This window comes from Condylura cristata, unplaced genomic scaffold (assembly GCF_000260355.1).
Source record: "Condylura cristata isolate star-nosed mole 26May11 unplaced genomic scaffold, ConCri1.0 scaffold00039, whole genome shotgun sequence".
NCBI classification, from domain to species: Eukaryota; Metazoa; Chordata; class Mammalia; order Eulipotyphla; family Talpidae; genus Condylura; species Condylura cristata.
Genome location: NW_004567140.1, coordinates 6,184,306 through 6,201,408, shown reverse-complemented (window position 1 = coordinate 6,201,408; position 17,103 = coordinate 6,184,306). Strand labels below are relative to the sequence as shown.

Genomic DNA, 17,103 nt, shown 5'->3' with positions numbered 1-17,103 from the left:
TGTGCCCTGTGGGTGAGCTCCTGGCCAGGTAGGGATTGCTGCTGTGGGGGCCAATAGCCTCAGTGCTGCAGCTTAACCCCTAGTACCACCTGGGAGGGCCCTCTCTATTTTTTTTTTTTTTAAGAAAGCTTATTGGGTAATCCTTTTGTGTGTGTAAGGCGTAGAACCAATTCTTTTTTTCCCCCCTTCATTTAAAAAACACTCTGTAAATTCTCTAAGTCATATGCTTAATACCTTTGTTAGGCAAAATAGCTGATTCATTAGTCCTTGGAGGGCTAAGTATTTTGTGTATATTGCCTCATTTGATTTCCAGAGTTGTTCTTGGAGGACGGTGGTACAATCTCCCTGAAGATAACCTCATGTTCCATGGTTAAGGACTTCGTCTTATGAGACTGTGCCTCTCCCCACGGCCCCTCTTGAGATGCCAGTCAGTGACCCTGGTTGTCACTGAGTTGCTGACTAACCAGCTGTAGCTCACTTGTTTCGAGGACTACCTTCTTGGTTTCAGTTAATTTGCTAGAACAGCACATAGAACTTAAGAGAAACATTCACTTACTACATCGCTAATTTATTATAAAAGAACGTAATGCAGGATCATCTGATTGAAAGAGATGCATAGGATAAGATGTGAGGAAAGGAAGAGGAATTTCTGTGAACTCTTTGAGGGGCTGCTCTCCTCAGGTTTCCATAAATTCTCCAACCCAGAAGCTCTCCCAGCTCTTTCCTTTTGGGTTTTTGTGGAGACTACAGTAACTAGTTGTAATGGAGCAAATCACTGGCCATTGGCATTTGAGTCAACAACCAACCTCCAGTCAGCAATCTCCAGGTCTCCTGCCACAGCCCGTGGTACTGGTCCAGTTCTCAGGTTGCCTCCTTCCTATCCTTTGGTTCAGCTGAAGCCATGTCATTAATATAACAAAAGACTCCTTTATTGCTTTGTTTACGAGGGAATTCCTTTGGTTTTAAGAGCTTTGTACCAGAAAGAAGTCAAAGACCAAGTATAAATTTTCTATTGTAAATCACAGTATCACACACAGGAAAGGGAAAAACGACTAAGAAAAATGGGAAAACAATGGAAGGGAGGTGGCAGAGTGAGAAATAACATGATATAATTGTAACTGGATTTTTCATGACCACGTTCAGAATGTCGGTTTAAGTAACACGTATGGAGATGCTTAAGAAACAACAACATGGCAGAATAGAGGGGCTAGGATTAATCTGTCTCCTAAAAAAGGTGGTAATAACAAGATTATAGCAAAGCTCACCAGCAATTCTCCAGGACATCCCAGGATTAAACAATTATGAGGAGGCGTCCATTCCCCAAGGGCACTCAGCGAAAAGGTGAAGCCCAGCCACCAAGCCTGCCAACAGCAGCCAGGACAGGCTCCCAGCCTGCAGCCCCCTAGTATACCACCCTGCTATACCTGGAACCCCTGGCTACCTGCAGGTGAACAACTCAGACCTCTGTGCCAGTCACCAGCTCCACAGAAGTAGTAGAAACTGTATTTTCCTTTTCCCGAAGGCACAACTCAGGAGTAAACACTGCTGGGAGGCGCGTCCCACTCGGCCCTCTGGCGCCACCTTCCGAACACCGCCGAACACCAGCTGTCAGGACAGGAGAAAGCCTTGAAAAAGTCAGTGTCAGCCACAGTGCTTAACCAGCCCTCATCTCCAAGCAGGCCAGGCCACAACAGAACCTCATGGTGGCTGTGCCCTGCATCAGGTGTCCTCATCTGTGTGCCCCAACACCAGAAAGTGCACTGCATCCAGCCTGCTGCTCTCACCAGAGGGCAGGACCTCAGCAGGAGCCCTACATCAGGGGCCTTGACTACCCCAAGCAGTATGGTTGAGGGAAGCCACTGTTGCCCTCACCCCTACCCAGCTCCCACAGTGGCCCAGGGAGCAGGCAGGTGCATCTACACCCAGGTCAGAGCATCGGAATATTCCGCCTGCCAGCAGCAGCAGTGTGGTCCCAGTGCGGATGCCATGGGAACCCCCACCTCTGAGCCCATCCAGCTGCCGCAGTGGCCCAGGCAGCAGGCAGGTCCATCTGCTAACCATTGGAAGAGTCTGGTAGGTGGGAAATGAAGAGAGACCAGAGGAGACCTGTCCTCAGCCTCCACCCACCACCCATAGTGACCCAAGCTCCAGGCAAATCCGTACATGCCCTGGGAAAAGCACACAGAAGTCTTGTCAGCAGGCATCAGGATCCACGTGACCCTATCCCAAGAGCAAACAAGGAATGGAAAGAAACAATGGAGAGCGAGAAATACACAAGCGGTCAAGCAAGCTCTCCTGCGAACAGCACACTACAGAAAGAAAATCAGCTTCCAGAGCCCAATGACACCGACATGGAAGAATTTCTCTGCCTATCTGACACATAAAGAATTTACAGTCAGCCCTCCCTGGTGGCACAACGGGTTAAAGCGCAGCACTATTATACAATCCTCAGCCACTGCAGCACGAGTTCAATTCCTGGCTGGCCCAAGAGCAGACCTCTCCTGACCTGCCCACTGCTCCCCTTAGCAGCATACTTCATCAAGCTGCCTGTTCTGCTCCCCACTCTGTCTCTAGTGAATCTTCTTAACCACCCCTGCATGTCTGGCCTGTACCCCAGTTCTGTATGCATAAATAAAGACATCTTTAAAAAGAAAAGATGTAATTTAGAATCATCTGAATTTAAAACCTAAAAGAAGCAGGAAAGGAACTGGATTCTCTGAGAAACATAATCAACAAACAGAAAAATGAGATTGAATCATTTAAAAATAAAGGAACTGGAGAAGTTTAAAACCAAGGAACTAAAACATTCTGGAAGATGCCACAAAAATAGATGAGTGGGAGAATGAATCAGTACTTTTGAAGATACAGATTTTTATAAAAAGAGCCATAAAGGAAAGAATGCAGAAATACTGAGAATTATCTGACATCATGATAAAAGAAAAATGTAAGTTAGGAATCCTAGGAGAGAGAGATGAGGGAACTGAGAAGCTATTCAAGGAAATAACTGAAAAGAACTTCCCACACATGAAGAATGAAATAAAGAGACATGGGAAGCTAGAAGAACTCCAGAGTATGGTAACTAAAAGAAAGCTACAGTGAGGCACATAATAGTAAAGCTTCCAGAACTCCAAGGCAAAATAATGAAGCACCAAGGAGAAAGAAACAGATAAGCTATAAAGTTACCAGTTAAACTGGCTTCAGACTCTTTGAAGAAACAGACTTGGCAAAAAGAGGATGGAGTGACATTCAGAGGATGGAGTGACATTCAGACATGCCAGTCAAATCCTGCAAAGCTCTCCTCCTTTTTTGAGATGCAAAATCTTCAGAAACTTGCTACTACTAAATACCCAGTCCAAAAACAATACAGAAGCCTTAAAGTCTAAATCAACAGGGGAATGAACAGGAAGAATAGAACAAGGTAGCTAACAGAATTGAAGAGTGAGAAATGGCAATAACATACTTCCATGCGTCAATAACCACCCTAAATGTTAATGGCCTCATAAACTTACCAATAAAAAGTATAGATTGAAAATAAAAGGTTGAAAAACAGTTCTGCAAGCAAATGCCCACTCCCCCCCCCCCCCCCGCCCCCAGAAGGCAGAGGTAGCCATACTTAGAGCAGATAAAACAGACTTCAAACAAACAAAAAAAAGGTGACAGAGACACTGAAGCACACTATATAATGATCAAGGGAACAATATATCAGAAAGACGTAACACCCATCAAGTATATATTCACCAGATGGGGGAGCTCCAAAATACACTCATTAGACAGTTACTATTAGCTCCCAGAACAAGCACTGGAGAAAGTACACTATGTATCTTCAGAACTCCCACACCCACTCTCACCAAGGGACAGGTCAATAAGAGAGAAATTAAACAAAGACACAATAGCCCTAAATGAGGATCTAGACCACGTGAACCTAAGACATCTATAAGACGCTGCATCTCGAACTGAGTACTCATTTTTCTTAAATGTACATGGGTTGTTCTCAAGGATCGACTACATATTAGGTCATAAGACAGACATCACCAAATACATGAAGATTGAAATTATACCAAGTATCTTTTCAGACCATAATGCCATCAGCTAGAAATCAACCACAAAAAGAAAGAGATTGTCCATTTCATGGAAGCATGCTACTGAGAGACCATTAGATTAATGAGGAAATCAAAGAAGAAATTAAAAAAAACTTTGAGACAAATGACAAAATGACATAATTTTCCAGAATGTATAGGATTCGTTAGGGGAAAGTATATAGCAATACAGCCCCTATCAAGAAAAAAGAAATAACCTAAAAATTCTACCAGATCTTCCAGCTTGAAGGACTAGAAAAATCAACAAAATTAAAAAACCAGTAGAAGACAGGCAGTAATAAAAATTAAAGCAGAAATAAATGAAATACAAATTTAAAAGATCAGTGAAACCAAAAGCTGGTTCTTCAGAAAAAAAATAGACATCAACCCCTAGCAAGGCTCATGAAGAAAAATAGAACATCCAAGTAAGTAGGACTGTAAGTGAAAATGAGTAATTACAAGACACAGATGAAATCCAGAGCATAACTAGATACTACTATAAACATTTATATACAAAAATGTTCTACAATCTAGATAAGATAGACAGATTCTTAGAACTACACAATCACCCAAAGAACATTTCAACCAATTAAAAGCAGTGAAATTGAAAAAATAATGAAAACCCTCCCCAAAAGACAAAAGTTCAGGACCAGATGGTTTCACAAGTGAATTCTACCAAACACTCAAAAAATGAATGAATACGTATCCTACAAAACACCCTCAAAAAATCAAGAAGGAAAACTACTGAGTATATTTTACGAAGCCAACATTAAACAAATACCAAAAACAAAGATAACACAAAAAAGAAAACTACAGGACAATCTTCTCTAATGAACAAAAATGCAAAAACCCTCAATAAAATCCTGGGAACACTGCATCAGAAGAATTGTACACCATGACCATTTGGGATTTATTCCAGAAGACAAGGATGGTTCAGCTTCTGAAAATCAATTAATTCAACACAACAAAAAGAGAAAGGAATACCATATGATTATGTCAATAGATGCTAAGAAAGCATTTGATAAATTCCAACATCCATTTATGATGAAGCACTCAATATACTTGGGATAAAAGGAACATACCTTAACATAATAAAAGCCACCCATGAAATGGGAAACCCACAGGGATTACAATTGAGATAAAAAAAAAAAGTACAAAATGATGTAAAAATAAACTATTATGTTATTAAAAAAAAAGCCACCCAAAGCTAACATCATTTAAGATCTGGAAGAAGACAAGATGTGTATGCTCACCCCTTGCTTTTCAGTATAGCACTGGACATTCTAGCTACAGCAGTTATGTAAGAAAAAGACATGAGGGACAGAAGACATGAAATTATCATACTCAGATATAATGTGTATAGAGAATTCTGAAAAGTCCACAGAAAATTAAAACAATAAATCATTTTAGTAAAGTAGCAGGCTACAAAGTGAAAACAGAAACCACTAGCCTTCATATATGCAAATAATCTCAAGAGGAAATTAAGAAAGCCCTCCCATTTACAGTTATACTAAAAATAATACAAGGTGAAAGACCTATGCAAGGAAAATTACAAAACAACTTGTAAAGGAAATAGAAGAAGAGACAAATGGAAAGATAGTCCCTGCTCATGGATTGGAAGAATCAACATTATCAAAATGGCCGTCCTGTGAAAAGCAATTTACAGGTTCAGTGCAATTCCAGTAAAAATCTCAATGACATTCTTCATAGAAATAGAACAATTATTGATGAAATTCAATACCACATGCACACACACACACAAAACAACACTCCAAATAGTGAAAACTCTCCTGACTAAAAGGGGCAAGAATGGAGGCATTACAATCCCAGACTTCAAACAATATTAGTCATTATAATAAAAAGAGCACAATATTAGAACAAAGTAGACACGCAGACCAATGGAATTGACTTGAAAGCCCAGAAATAAAATGACACGTATATGTCAGTTAATCGATGACAAAGGAGCAAAGAATATACACTGGAACAAGGAAAGCCTCTTCAATAAATGGTGTTGGGAAAACTGGACTGCCACATGCCAAAAAAAAAAGAAAAAAAGAAACTAGGCTACCTCACACCACATATAAAAATCAACCCAGAATGGATAAAAATCTTTCTCATGTAAGACGTGACACCATAAAATATATCGAAGAAAACAATGACAAAATACTCCATGACATAAACCTTAGAAACATCTTTGAGAAGTCTTCTCCAGAAGTGAGGAAAACAAAGGTGAAGACAAACAGTTGGGACAACATCAAACTAAAAGCGTTTGTATGCAGAAGAGACAATAATCAAAGAGCTACCCTCAGATGGCCAATAGCCACATAAAAAAATGGTCAACATCACTAGCAGGTAAATGTAAACCAAAACCATAATGAGATAACCACCTTACTCCAGTAAAAATGGCTCACATTTAAAAAGAAAAATGAAAATAACAGATGCTGGAGAGGGTGTGGAAGTAAGGGCTCCCTCTTACACTGCTGGTGGGAATGTGAAGTGGTCTAGCCACTGTGGAGAGCTGTGGAGGTTCCTAAGATCACTGAAAATGGAGCTACCGAATGATCCAGGAGTCACTCCAAGAAATCACCCAGAGGACCAAAAAACATTAACTCAGAAGGAAACCTGCACCCCTGAGTTTATTTCAGCACTATTTATAATAGCCAAGATAGGAAACAACCCAAATGCCCCAAAATAGACAAATGGATCAATGGAATATTGTTCAGCCATCAAAAAAGACAAACTCATGCCATTTGCAGCAACATGGATGGAGCTGGGAAGGATTATATTTGCCAAAATTAGTTTAAGGAAAAGATAAATGCCAGATGCTTGTGTGAAATATGGGGAAACCAAAGAAAAGATCATAAAAAAGTCAAAACTAGCAAGCTGACCTTGGAACTGAGGCATCCAGCAAAGGAGGGGGCTAGAGTGGGGCCCAACAGGGTGGGAGAGGGGGGTGAACACAAGGGAATATAGAAACGATTCATAAGGGATCTGGTGGTGGGAGAACTATGGGGACCTCAATGGTGTAAGAAGAAATTTTAATAAAAGGGAAAAAACGGACCCTCCCTGGTGGCGCAGCGGGTTAAAGCACAGCACTGAGAAGCTTAAGATGCTTCAGCATGAGTTCGATCCCTGCCTGCTCTGGAGGTGACCACATTGCTCGGCAGACCTCTGCTGACCCGCCCGCTGCTCCCCTCAGCAGTGTACTTTGTCTGTTGGCCTGTTCTGCTCCCCACTCTGTCTCTGGTGAATCCTCCCACCACCCCTGCACCTCTGGCCGGTACCCCAGTTCTGTATTCATAAATAAATAAATCTTTAAAAAAAAAAAAAGGGAAAAAACAAAACACAAGGAGCCCTTGTTCTGGGCCAGCTTGGGCTGAACACTGCACAGGCAGGACTTCTGCTCTAGGGAGTGTGTGTCCTATGAGGAGACAGATGTGTTGGTGGCAACTGGGAAGAGTGGTGTTGGGACACCATGGTGGTGGCTCAGGAAGCCCCAGGAAGGGGGTGGTGCCAGCAGTAGGCATGAGAGGAAAGGAGCCTCGCATCCTCAGAGCAGAGGCGGGGCCCGGCTCTGGTCAGGTCCAACGTGTTGTCTGTCCAACGTGTAGAAAGCACGCAGCTGTGCTTTACGAAACATTAGTATACAGGCCTCAAATTATTTAATGATGTTCATGTGTTCACTGTTCCAGACCTGCCAAGAAGTGGGACAGTGCAGCGATTCAGTACTTCCAGAACATTCTCAAAGGTAAGACAAAGGCACTTCACTACAGTCTGCTTTGAGCTGACCCACAACCTATTTTGATTTCTTAGTGAGAGTGTCTGAGAGTGTGTGCCTAGCTGTTTGACCCTGCTTATGTGGGTTCACAAGTTACCTGGTACTTCAAAGTAATCCTGGGACTATGAACATCAATAACTGGCAATTGAAATCAGAAAGGGGCTATTTGGGTGAGCAGTTCTTGCACAATAATAATGTTTGTTTCCATAGAAGTTGTAGTACTGAAAAATAAATTTTTGTATATTGAATTCAACCAACAGTTGTTGAAAAGCTTAACTTTTATGTGTGAATAAGGATGTGGCTATTTATTGTGTACTAATCATTTTGCTAACTCTGGGTGCACACTATGTCTCAGGGCAGTGTTTAATGAACTGTTTTATTATTATTGTCCACTATAAAACACTTTCATCGTAACACTTCTTCTAACCCCTGGCAGTGAAGAGGCAAATAGGGGCTTGGGAGTAGTGCGTGTGAAGTGTCAGGGTACCACCTGGTATCTCTTGGGGTCCTAGCCCTTCTCCACTGCCTCATTGTCTGGGTCAAAGAAAAGCCAGATGTCTTCCACCTGGGAGAAATGGGAAGTTGGGGTCACTGGTTGGGGTCATTGTCCTTTGCGTGTCTCGGGGGACAGTGGGAGATGCAGGTGAGGAAGAGACCAAGTACCAGCTACTTACATGTAGCCTTTCCAGGACCTGGCTTTCCTCACCTGTATAATGACAGCAGTACTTACCTTGCAGGTTTGTGGTAAGGTGGAAGGAAACCCCTTTAGCTTAGTTCCAGGAGAAATAGGCATGGAGCTTTGGTTGGTTATTAGGTGTCCAACAGAGGAGCTAAGATGTAATGCTGTGACTGGAAATGGGGGTTTGGGAGTCATCAGAAGGGAAAGGAGGATCCTGGGTTCATGGGTGGGGGCGCAGCGCAGTTGTGTGACGTCCCCTCTGCACAGAGGTGACCCTGCAGCCACAGCTGGTTAGCAGAGGCCAGTGTTGGGAAATTGTCGCACTGCTGCAGGCATCCTTTCATATCGGCTGACTTACGTCTCCATTTACGTTATTTAGCAACTACCCAGGTGGAGGCCAAGTTATGTGCTGTGGAAGAAGATACTTTTGAGGTTTATCTTTATGTAACTGTAAAAAATGAAAAAGTAAGTAAAAATTTTTGTTTAAAAAATATTTCATTATTATTTTATAATTTTATTTCAATAGGAAATAAAGGAAAGCAATGCCATTCACACAACATATTTTCTTACTCGTTCAAGTTAGATCAGAAGTTAGCCAGGATTTTTTCTTCTTTTGATTAAGACTTAAAATTACACTGGCAGTTTTAGGTAGCATTTTATTTAGTAGTGGACACTACATTATCCTACAGTGATGAGTACGCGTCCTCTTCTAGGAAGACGTAAATTCTATAAATACACGCGTTTTATGGCCTTAGTTCAGTGTTTCGTGCCCCCTCCCCCATGTGTTTCAGGCTCATTGTAAAGAACTCAGACCACATACATAGAGAGAAGCCGCCCCCACTGCTCCCGCCCACCTTTGACTCTGCGGGGGTTTCTTTGCACAAACTTCTCTTTACAAAAGTAGCAGCTCCAGCTCTCGTGCCTCTTCTATGTTTTCCTTTCTCCTTTCTTAATAAATTCATCCTTTTAAAATGTAAAAATAAAAGGAAAGTATCATCCAGAAAGAGCCCTCTTTCCCCCTCCCGGTTATTAGCCGTTAAGGTGCACTCTGTGAAGGATGGCACAAGGGCACAATTCTGCCCCTGGTGTGGGTGGAGATACAGGTTGAGGCCCCCAGAGGGCATCTTCACCATGGGTTTATTTAAAAAACTTATTTTGAAATAATTTAACATGCAGATAAGAAATGTATCAGTAGAACAAATTTTTTCGTATGTGGGGTTTCCCTGGTGGTGAAAAGGGTTATAGCACAGCACTGTGAAGCTCTCTGCAGCCACTGCAGCATGTATTTGATCCTGGCCAGAGAGGTGTCCCACATGGCATGGCAGACCTCCCCTGTCTTCCCCACTGCTCACCTCAGCAGGGTATTTCGTCAGTCAGCCTGTTCTGCTCCCCAAGCTGGCTCTGGTGAATCCTCTCACCCCCCACACCTCTGGTCTGTACCCCAGTTGTGTATGCATAAATTAATAATTCTTAAAACAATTTTTTGTATATGTTTTGCCTGAGTTTCCTTAGTACCAGTCTTACTGAACTGTAGTACAATGATTAAATCAGAAATTTAACATTGATTTTTCACATAAAGTTGTTTTGTCCCAACTTCTGTGACCGGTCACAAGAAAGAGGCGGGAGGCAGAAAGGCTGAGCAAGCAGAGTTTATTGCTCTGGACAGCAGCTGAGACGGAGCCCCTAGGGTGGGGTCCGCAGCTATGGCCAGCCCTATGGGGGGGAGGGTCTCTTACATAGATTCTTAACACTATGTCCCTTGATGAAAGGCCCAGTTTGTTATCACCTTCTTCTAGTCCCATCCCAGACGTAAGGCCCTGTGAATTGGATGCGAGGCCCAGTTTATTACCGCCTCATCACCTTTGGATGCAAGGCCTGAGTTATTACTGCCCTTATCCAGTCCCTCAGTAAATCTCTGCATTTGGTCACTTCCAACAAAAGTTATTTCAAAATTTCACATGCCTATGAAAAATATGTTTTAAACTTTCTATCATGCAGCCAAAGCCAGTTTCCAGTTATTCAGAGTAACTTTGGTTCTTCTACCCTCTGCAGCATGATAATGGTATTCATTTCTAGAATGGTTCATTTGTTATTCGTGTTTTGCACTTCGGTTTCCCATACCTCTTTGTTAATTTTACCTGTGACTTTTCATTGCTTATTTTGCTACTTGGTAAACATACCAAAATGTTGATTGTAACTTCAGTCTTGTTAAAATCTCTTCTCTGCTTCTTTCAGGAGTGCCCTCTTCTCTGTGGGTGGGGTTGTATGCGATTGATAACATGCTCTTTCTTCATGATAATAAAATGGAAAGACACTTGGCCAAGAGAGAACTTGGAGTGGATGCATGAGGTCATAAATGCCAGCAAAAGAAAAATAGGGGCGCCTTCCCTTTCCAGCTCTGAAGGAAGCACAGAAATGTCTTCCTGTGGATTCTTTTCTTTTCTTTTTTTTTTTTTGGTTGGGGAAGGGGTGACTGGCTTGTTTCAATGAAATTACTTTAAATCCACATTGTTCCTTTTTGTGAGGTAGTCTCTTGTTTTGTCTAGATATGCTACCATGTTTTTATTCACTGGTCCATGGATTTTGGAGGCTATTAGAAATAAAACTTCTATGTATATTCTGAATATTCATATACAAGTTGTTTTGTGCACCTATATTTTCATTTCTGGATGGTATTGAAGGTAGTTACAAACTGCCAATTCCTTCCCCCCCCCCCAAGTGATTGGCCTCTTTATAATCCCATAAACAGTGTATGAGGAGTGCAGATCCTTAAATACTTACAGGATCATTCTGATGTATTGGGGGAATCTCCTTATGGTTTAAATTGGCATTTCCTGCTTATCAAAACAACAGGGATCACCTCACACCTGTGAGAATGGCTATTATCCAAAAGGTAAACAAAAGTATTGGAAAGGATGTGGGAGAGGAAGGAATCCTATACACTATTAGTAAGAATGTAAATTGGTGTAACCAATATGGAAAGCGATGTGGAGATTCCTTAAAAAACGGAAAACAGAAATTTCTTGTGATCCAGTTATCCCAAAATATTTACCAAAACAACCCAGTTTAAAAAGACCTGCACCCTTATGTTGATTGCACACAATTTATAGTCGGTAAGAACTGAAAGCAACTTGTATAACTGATGTAGTTTTTAGAGATGAGTTGGAGCGCGCAGGGTCTTTGGGTTCACGCTGGGAAAGGTTTCAGCAGAGCTCCCCTTTCGCCGGCACACAGTGAGTTTCTCCAGGAGACAGAGACGTTAGTTATATTTAAAGAAGTTTATTAGAAAAGGGACAGAGTAGAGCACACTTGCATAGACCCAAGCAAGTAGAAAGAGCTGCCTCAAGAGGGACAGGTTTGCTGAGAGGCCTGCCTGGCCACAGGTAGGCGGCCCTGAGGAGAGCGGTCATGGGCAGGCAGGCTGCTGCCCCATTCTAGCCTTTCTCTTTGGGAAGGGCTCGCACCTGTGTGGATGGACTTGTTTGCTGATAATTTGGGGTAACTGTCTAGAATTGGATTTCACAATGGGCCCAATTTCTCTATCTTTACCCTCAAGTATGTGCTCCAGACATTTCCTACCACAGGCTGACACCTGCGGGTCTTTTGCCTTGTGATCCAGCACTGGCACCTAAGGATCTTGATTTCTAGATCCTTTAACTGGGTTAATGGTCCTTTAACTGGGTAGGTCTGCCCCTACCTCCTTGTGTGAGTCAGGTTTTAATCTTGTGATGCCACCTTTAGGTTTTCGATTCTTTCCTCAGTCATAACCATCAGTTCATGAGGATTAGAAAGATGCTCGCTGTATACACAATGAAATACTATTCAGCTATAAAACTGATGGAGTCTTGCCATTTGTGACAGTGGATGGAACTAGAGGGAATTTTGATTATTGAAATAAGCAAGGTGGAGAAAGACACCATACATAATTTCTCTCATGTGATAATAGAGAAAACAAGCAGATGAACCAAATCAAACAAAAGCAAACTGTTTTTGGACTACAGGATCAGTTAGTGATTAACAGACAGCAGGGAGGGGTGATTTTGGATGGAGGGGACAATGGTGAGGGATTGAATTGAACTTTCAGTGGTAAATTTCATGTCAAACATACACATGTTGGTTCTCAGTGATCCACACCTGAAATTTGTTATAACACTGTTACTTTAATTTTAAAACCACTTAAAAACATGAAAAAAAATATTTCCCTGGTTACTACAGAAATGGAGTATTTTTTTTTAAGATTTATTTATTCATACAGAACTGGGGTACAGGCCAGAGATGCAGAGGGTGAAAGGATTCACCAGGGACAGGCAGATAGACGAAGTACACTGCTGAGGGGAGCAGTGGGCGGGTCAGGAGAAGTCTGCCGTGCCATGTGGTCTCCTCTGGGGCAGACAGGTATCGAACTCATGTGGAAGTGGCTTAAGCTTCTTAGTGCTGTGCCCTAACCTGCTGCGCTACCAGGGAGGGCCAAAATTGAGTATTTTTAAACACACTTTTACAACCCATCTATCGCTTTGATGATGTATTTTTTCCTAGCTTTTGGCTGGCTTTTGTGTTCAGGTGTTTTTAAAGAATTTTACATGTTATTGCTTCTCAGCCTTTTGGCTAAGATCAACTGTAGAACTTTAAAGTTGGATAACATGTCCATACAGACATTTAATTAAAACATTTTTTTTCTCCCTATTTGCGGATTGCTCTTCATCTCATAAAAGTATCAGAATTCCTGAAGAGCAGAAATTTGAAATTTTGATGCATTTTGACAGTTTTTCCTTTGATGACTGCTTCATCATTGTCTTCCCCCTAAGTTGTCTGGCATAGTGGTGTCTTTGCAGTGCCTTCAAGAATATGCCTCTTATATTTTACATGCTTTTGCTACTTTTCTTATTAAGAGGGCTGGTCAAAAGTGTCTAGTTTACTGTTACCAGAGTAGAAGGCAAGAGATTGATTTCTATCTAAAAAAATTTTTTTGAAGATTGCTATTTAAGGTTGTTTGGAATATCTCCTGAACAATGTATTGACTACATGTCTTCTTGCTTTAAAATTGTGCAGGTTTGTGTTAATGATGATCTGGTTGCAAAGAACTTCGCTTGTTATGTATCACCTATGGAGAATAAACACCATGATCCTTTAGAGAAACCAAGATTGAGTGTAAAGCCAACATCCTTTTCTAATAAGCTCAATCCAGCACTTACTCTTTGGCCAATGTTTTTGCAAGGAAAAGATTGTCAGGGAATGGAAAGTAAGTGGATTCTCAGAAGTTATATTCCCTTTAACCTACTAATTGAGAGGAATCAAAAGGTACCGACATTAAGTTAAACTTGGGCTCTGAATTTCATACTGTAATCTTAGTTGAGGGCTTGTGGCAGGTTTTGAGGTCCTACAACTGCTAGTTTGTTTTGTGAGACCAGGAAAAACTGTTTTCGAATACTTAATAATATGGAATGACAATTTTGGAAGTCTTTATGGTCATCATTTCAAGATATTTCCAAAACATGGCTTTGTGTGTCTAGGGGTTAAGACATTAAACACTTAACTGCTAGCGTGAGACTATGAGACGAATGTTCTGCTGGGGAAGCAAAGTTCTGTAAACCTTAAAGCAAAGCAAGAGCAGGGGAGGTACCCCACGAATTCATGTTTGTATTTGGGGCTTTAGTTCATGCTTTCCAAATCCTGAAATGTGTTCTTTCTGTCAGATTCACATGGCTTAACTTTCCTGGCACAGTCGCTCCAGCACCCATGGCCCAAGAATGTTGGTAACCGAGGGCCAGCTGCAGCCGTCCTGGGTAAGTTCTCATTTGCATGATCTTGCAAGCAGCACGAAAGAACACTCCTTGCTACTTCAAGACCACGATCGCTAAGGGTTATTTAGAAAGACTGGTCATTATTCGTCTTCACTTCATGGAATCAGTTTATCTGAATAGAGATAATTTTCTTCGCATCTGTGATTAGAGGATTTTATTATATTGTAAAGAAGATAAAATCCATTAGTTTCATTATCTTCTGATTCATTCCAGGGCAGTTGGAGGCCAGTGATTATTTGTCCTCAGATATATGTCCACCAACAAACTTATGATTAACTTTTATTGTGAGTAATACAGTGTATAAAGATAAGCAAAGAGGCATTTGTAAGAGCAGAAGTACCCAGCCCTCGTTCCATAGCTTCATGATGTTGAGTGCGCAGGCGCTGTTGGACAAGAAGGTAACCTGCCGGCCTCTGAGGCTCCGCGGCCCTCGCGGTAGCCTCCCCGGCTTCCGTCAGGCTGTGTGTGCCTGTGCGGGCCAAGGGCGGCACGGTGAACTTCAGCCGAATTAAAACATTAATCTACTGGAAAATGTTTCCTGTACTTGGTATTATTTTAATAATTCGTTGATATTTATCATAGAAAAGTAGAAAAATATTTAAGTCCTGTCATCTTAATAACTTCTTATTAAAATTTTAGTTTTTCCAAAATTTTCAGGGCCTGAGAGAGTATTAAAGATACTTATTTTATAAGCATGGGATAGTCTTCGAAGTGTTTTTCACATAATATACAGCTAAAGTTCTTTCTAGATTGAATGTATTCAGTGTAGCATGAGTTTGAGGATATGTTCTGAGGTGGCTATTGGGATATCAGTCCTACTCCCATGACATGGCCACTACCCCAGGTTCCTATAGGCCTCTATTTGGGGTCCCAAGTGAGAATTCTGCTTGGAAGGAGCCCATTACTGATGAGAATGTATTAGTTCCATTTGTGTTTCTTCCATTTCCATTGGCATGGGAAAAATAGCAGTTAACTCCATCATTTGTGCTGACTAGTTGCATAATTTCATTGTATGAATGTGTCATTATTATAAGTAACTCCTGAGAACTGTTTCCTACTTTTCCTTGTTACACATCTTGGAAAAGGAAAGGGTTGATAGTAAGCAGATAAGCTAATGTAAGGTGTGACTGGGTTATCATGTAAAAAATAGAATTACTAAGTGTTACTTACCCAAGTAAAGGGCTCCTTTTCCTTGTAATCATTGTGAGAGCCCATCCTAATTTATTTTTAGTGTTTCTTTCTAAGATTGCCCCATTTTTCTTAGTAAAAGTACGGCACTTTGTGAGTCCTTGGAAACAGTGAGTACACAGGGCTGTAATGGAAAGTACCTTTCCCTCGCCTCATCCAGGCAGTTCCCTAGCTGTAAACCTTTTCTTCCTCCTCAGTATTTATTTTTGTAGTTATCTCCGAATTTAGAGATAACTTTCTCTTACCAGTTTTTTTAGGCTTATCAATTCTATGTATTGTTTGGACTTCTGTGTCAAGGCTCAAATCCGAAGTGTAGACACGCCAAATATTCAGGAAGTGGCACTGTTAGAAGAGAAGGAAACGGCCTCTGCTTTCACGGAGTTTATATCCGTTGTCTCAGTACAGTGTTTTTATTTTAGAATCATCACAAGGAACTTTCCCCTAAGCTGTTTGAGAATAAGTTGAATAATCTTTAGTAAGAAGTCTGCTTCATGTGATATTATTCTACTTGGTCCACATTCCTTTTAATCAGTATTGGCATAGTTTATCTTTTTTCTATTACTTCATTTTTAACCTTTTTGTGTTTTCATACAGGATTCTTATGGGCAGCATATAATTCTGACAGAGCTTGTCAACCTCTGCCTTTTAATTGGGGTGTGTAAACCATTGATATATACTCTGACTTATTTGATACTGGATTTAAAACTGTCACCTAACTATCAGTTTTCAGTCTCATCTGTTTTTGTTCCCTTTCCTATTTTTTCTGACCTATTTTGGACTTATTTGCCCTTTATTCTTCTACATTATGTCCTTTGTTAGCTTAGTAGCTATAACGGGCTTAAAGTACACCCTTTGTACAGTAGCTACTGGCCATGTTGTAGAGGAAGGCCTGAATGGACATCAGAACTGAGCTGCAATCTGGAACTTCATTTGCAGGACTCACTCTCCTGACTGCCCTTCCTGCTCTGTGGTCTGACCACCAGGCCTTTCCTTGTCTGTGTCCTGATTCAGGAGACGGCCAGTTCTGTCCCAGCAGTAAGCGAGGGTAACCCATCTTAGGGTTCACTGTCCTGCACAGTCTGATAGCCAGCATCTGAAAACTACTGTTTCTCACCTTTTCTCTGGTTTTACATTTATTTCAGTTTGAAAGGGCAAATCAGACCTTATATTATCTTGGATGGAAGCAGCACCTCTAAAATCCTCCTTTCTTCTTGGCACATCTGTGTGTTGGCCATACATAGGTCCTTCAGATACATGATCTTAACTGATGACTCTGACTCTTGATTAGTCAGTGTGAGAAATGTTTGCAGTGAGCACACATTCATCAGTCAGCCAGCTCATTCTGAAGCTCAAGCCAGCTTTTCTTCAGCCCTTTGCCTTAAGTGTTTCTCCATTTCTCAGTTTAAGCTTCTTTTTTTTAAAGATTTATTTATGTATACGGAACTGGGGTACAGGCCGGAGGTGCAGGGGTAGTGAAAGGATTCACCAGAGACAGAGTGGGGAGCAGAACAGGCCGACTGACAAAGTACACTGCTAAAGGGTGTAGTTGGCAGGCCAGAAGAGGTCTGCTGCGCCATGTGG

At 41.4% G+C, this 17,103-nt stretch overlaps 1 protein-coding gene across 1 annotated transcript in view; it reads left to right on the top strand.

Moving 5' to 3' along the window:
• The window catches only part of TDRD12 (tudor domain containing 12), a 64,670-nt gene that overhangs the window by 14,515 nt on the left and 33,052 nt on the right, over nt 1-17,103 (top strand). Inside the window, exons 5-7 of the mRNA XM_012733171.1 lie at nt 7,769-7,824; nt 8,913-8,998; nt 13,583-13,772. Of these exons, the coding sequence (XP_012588625.1) occupies nt 7,769-7,824; nt 8,913-8,998; nt 13,583-13,772 (332 nt within the window). The remainder of the gene's footprint in view (nt 1-7,768; nt 7,825-8,912; nt 8,999-13,582; nt 13,773-17,103) is intronic.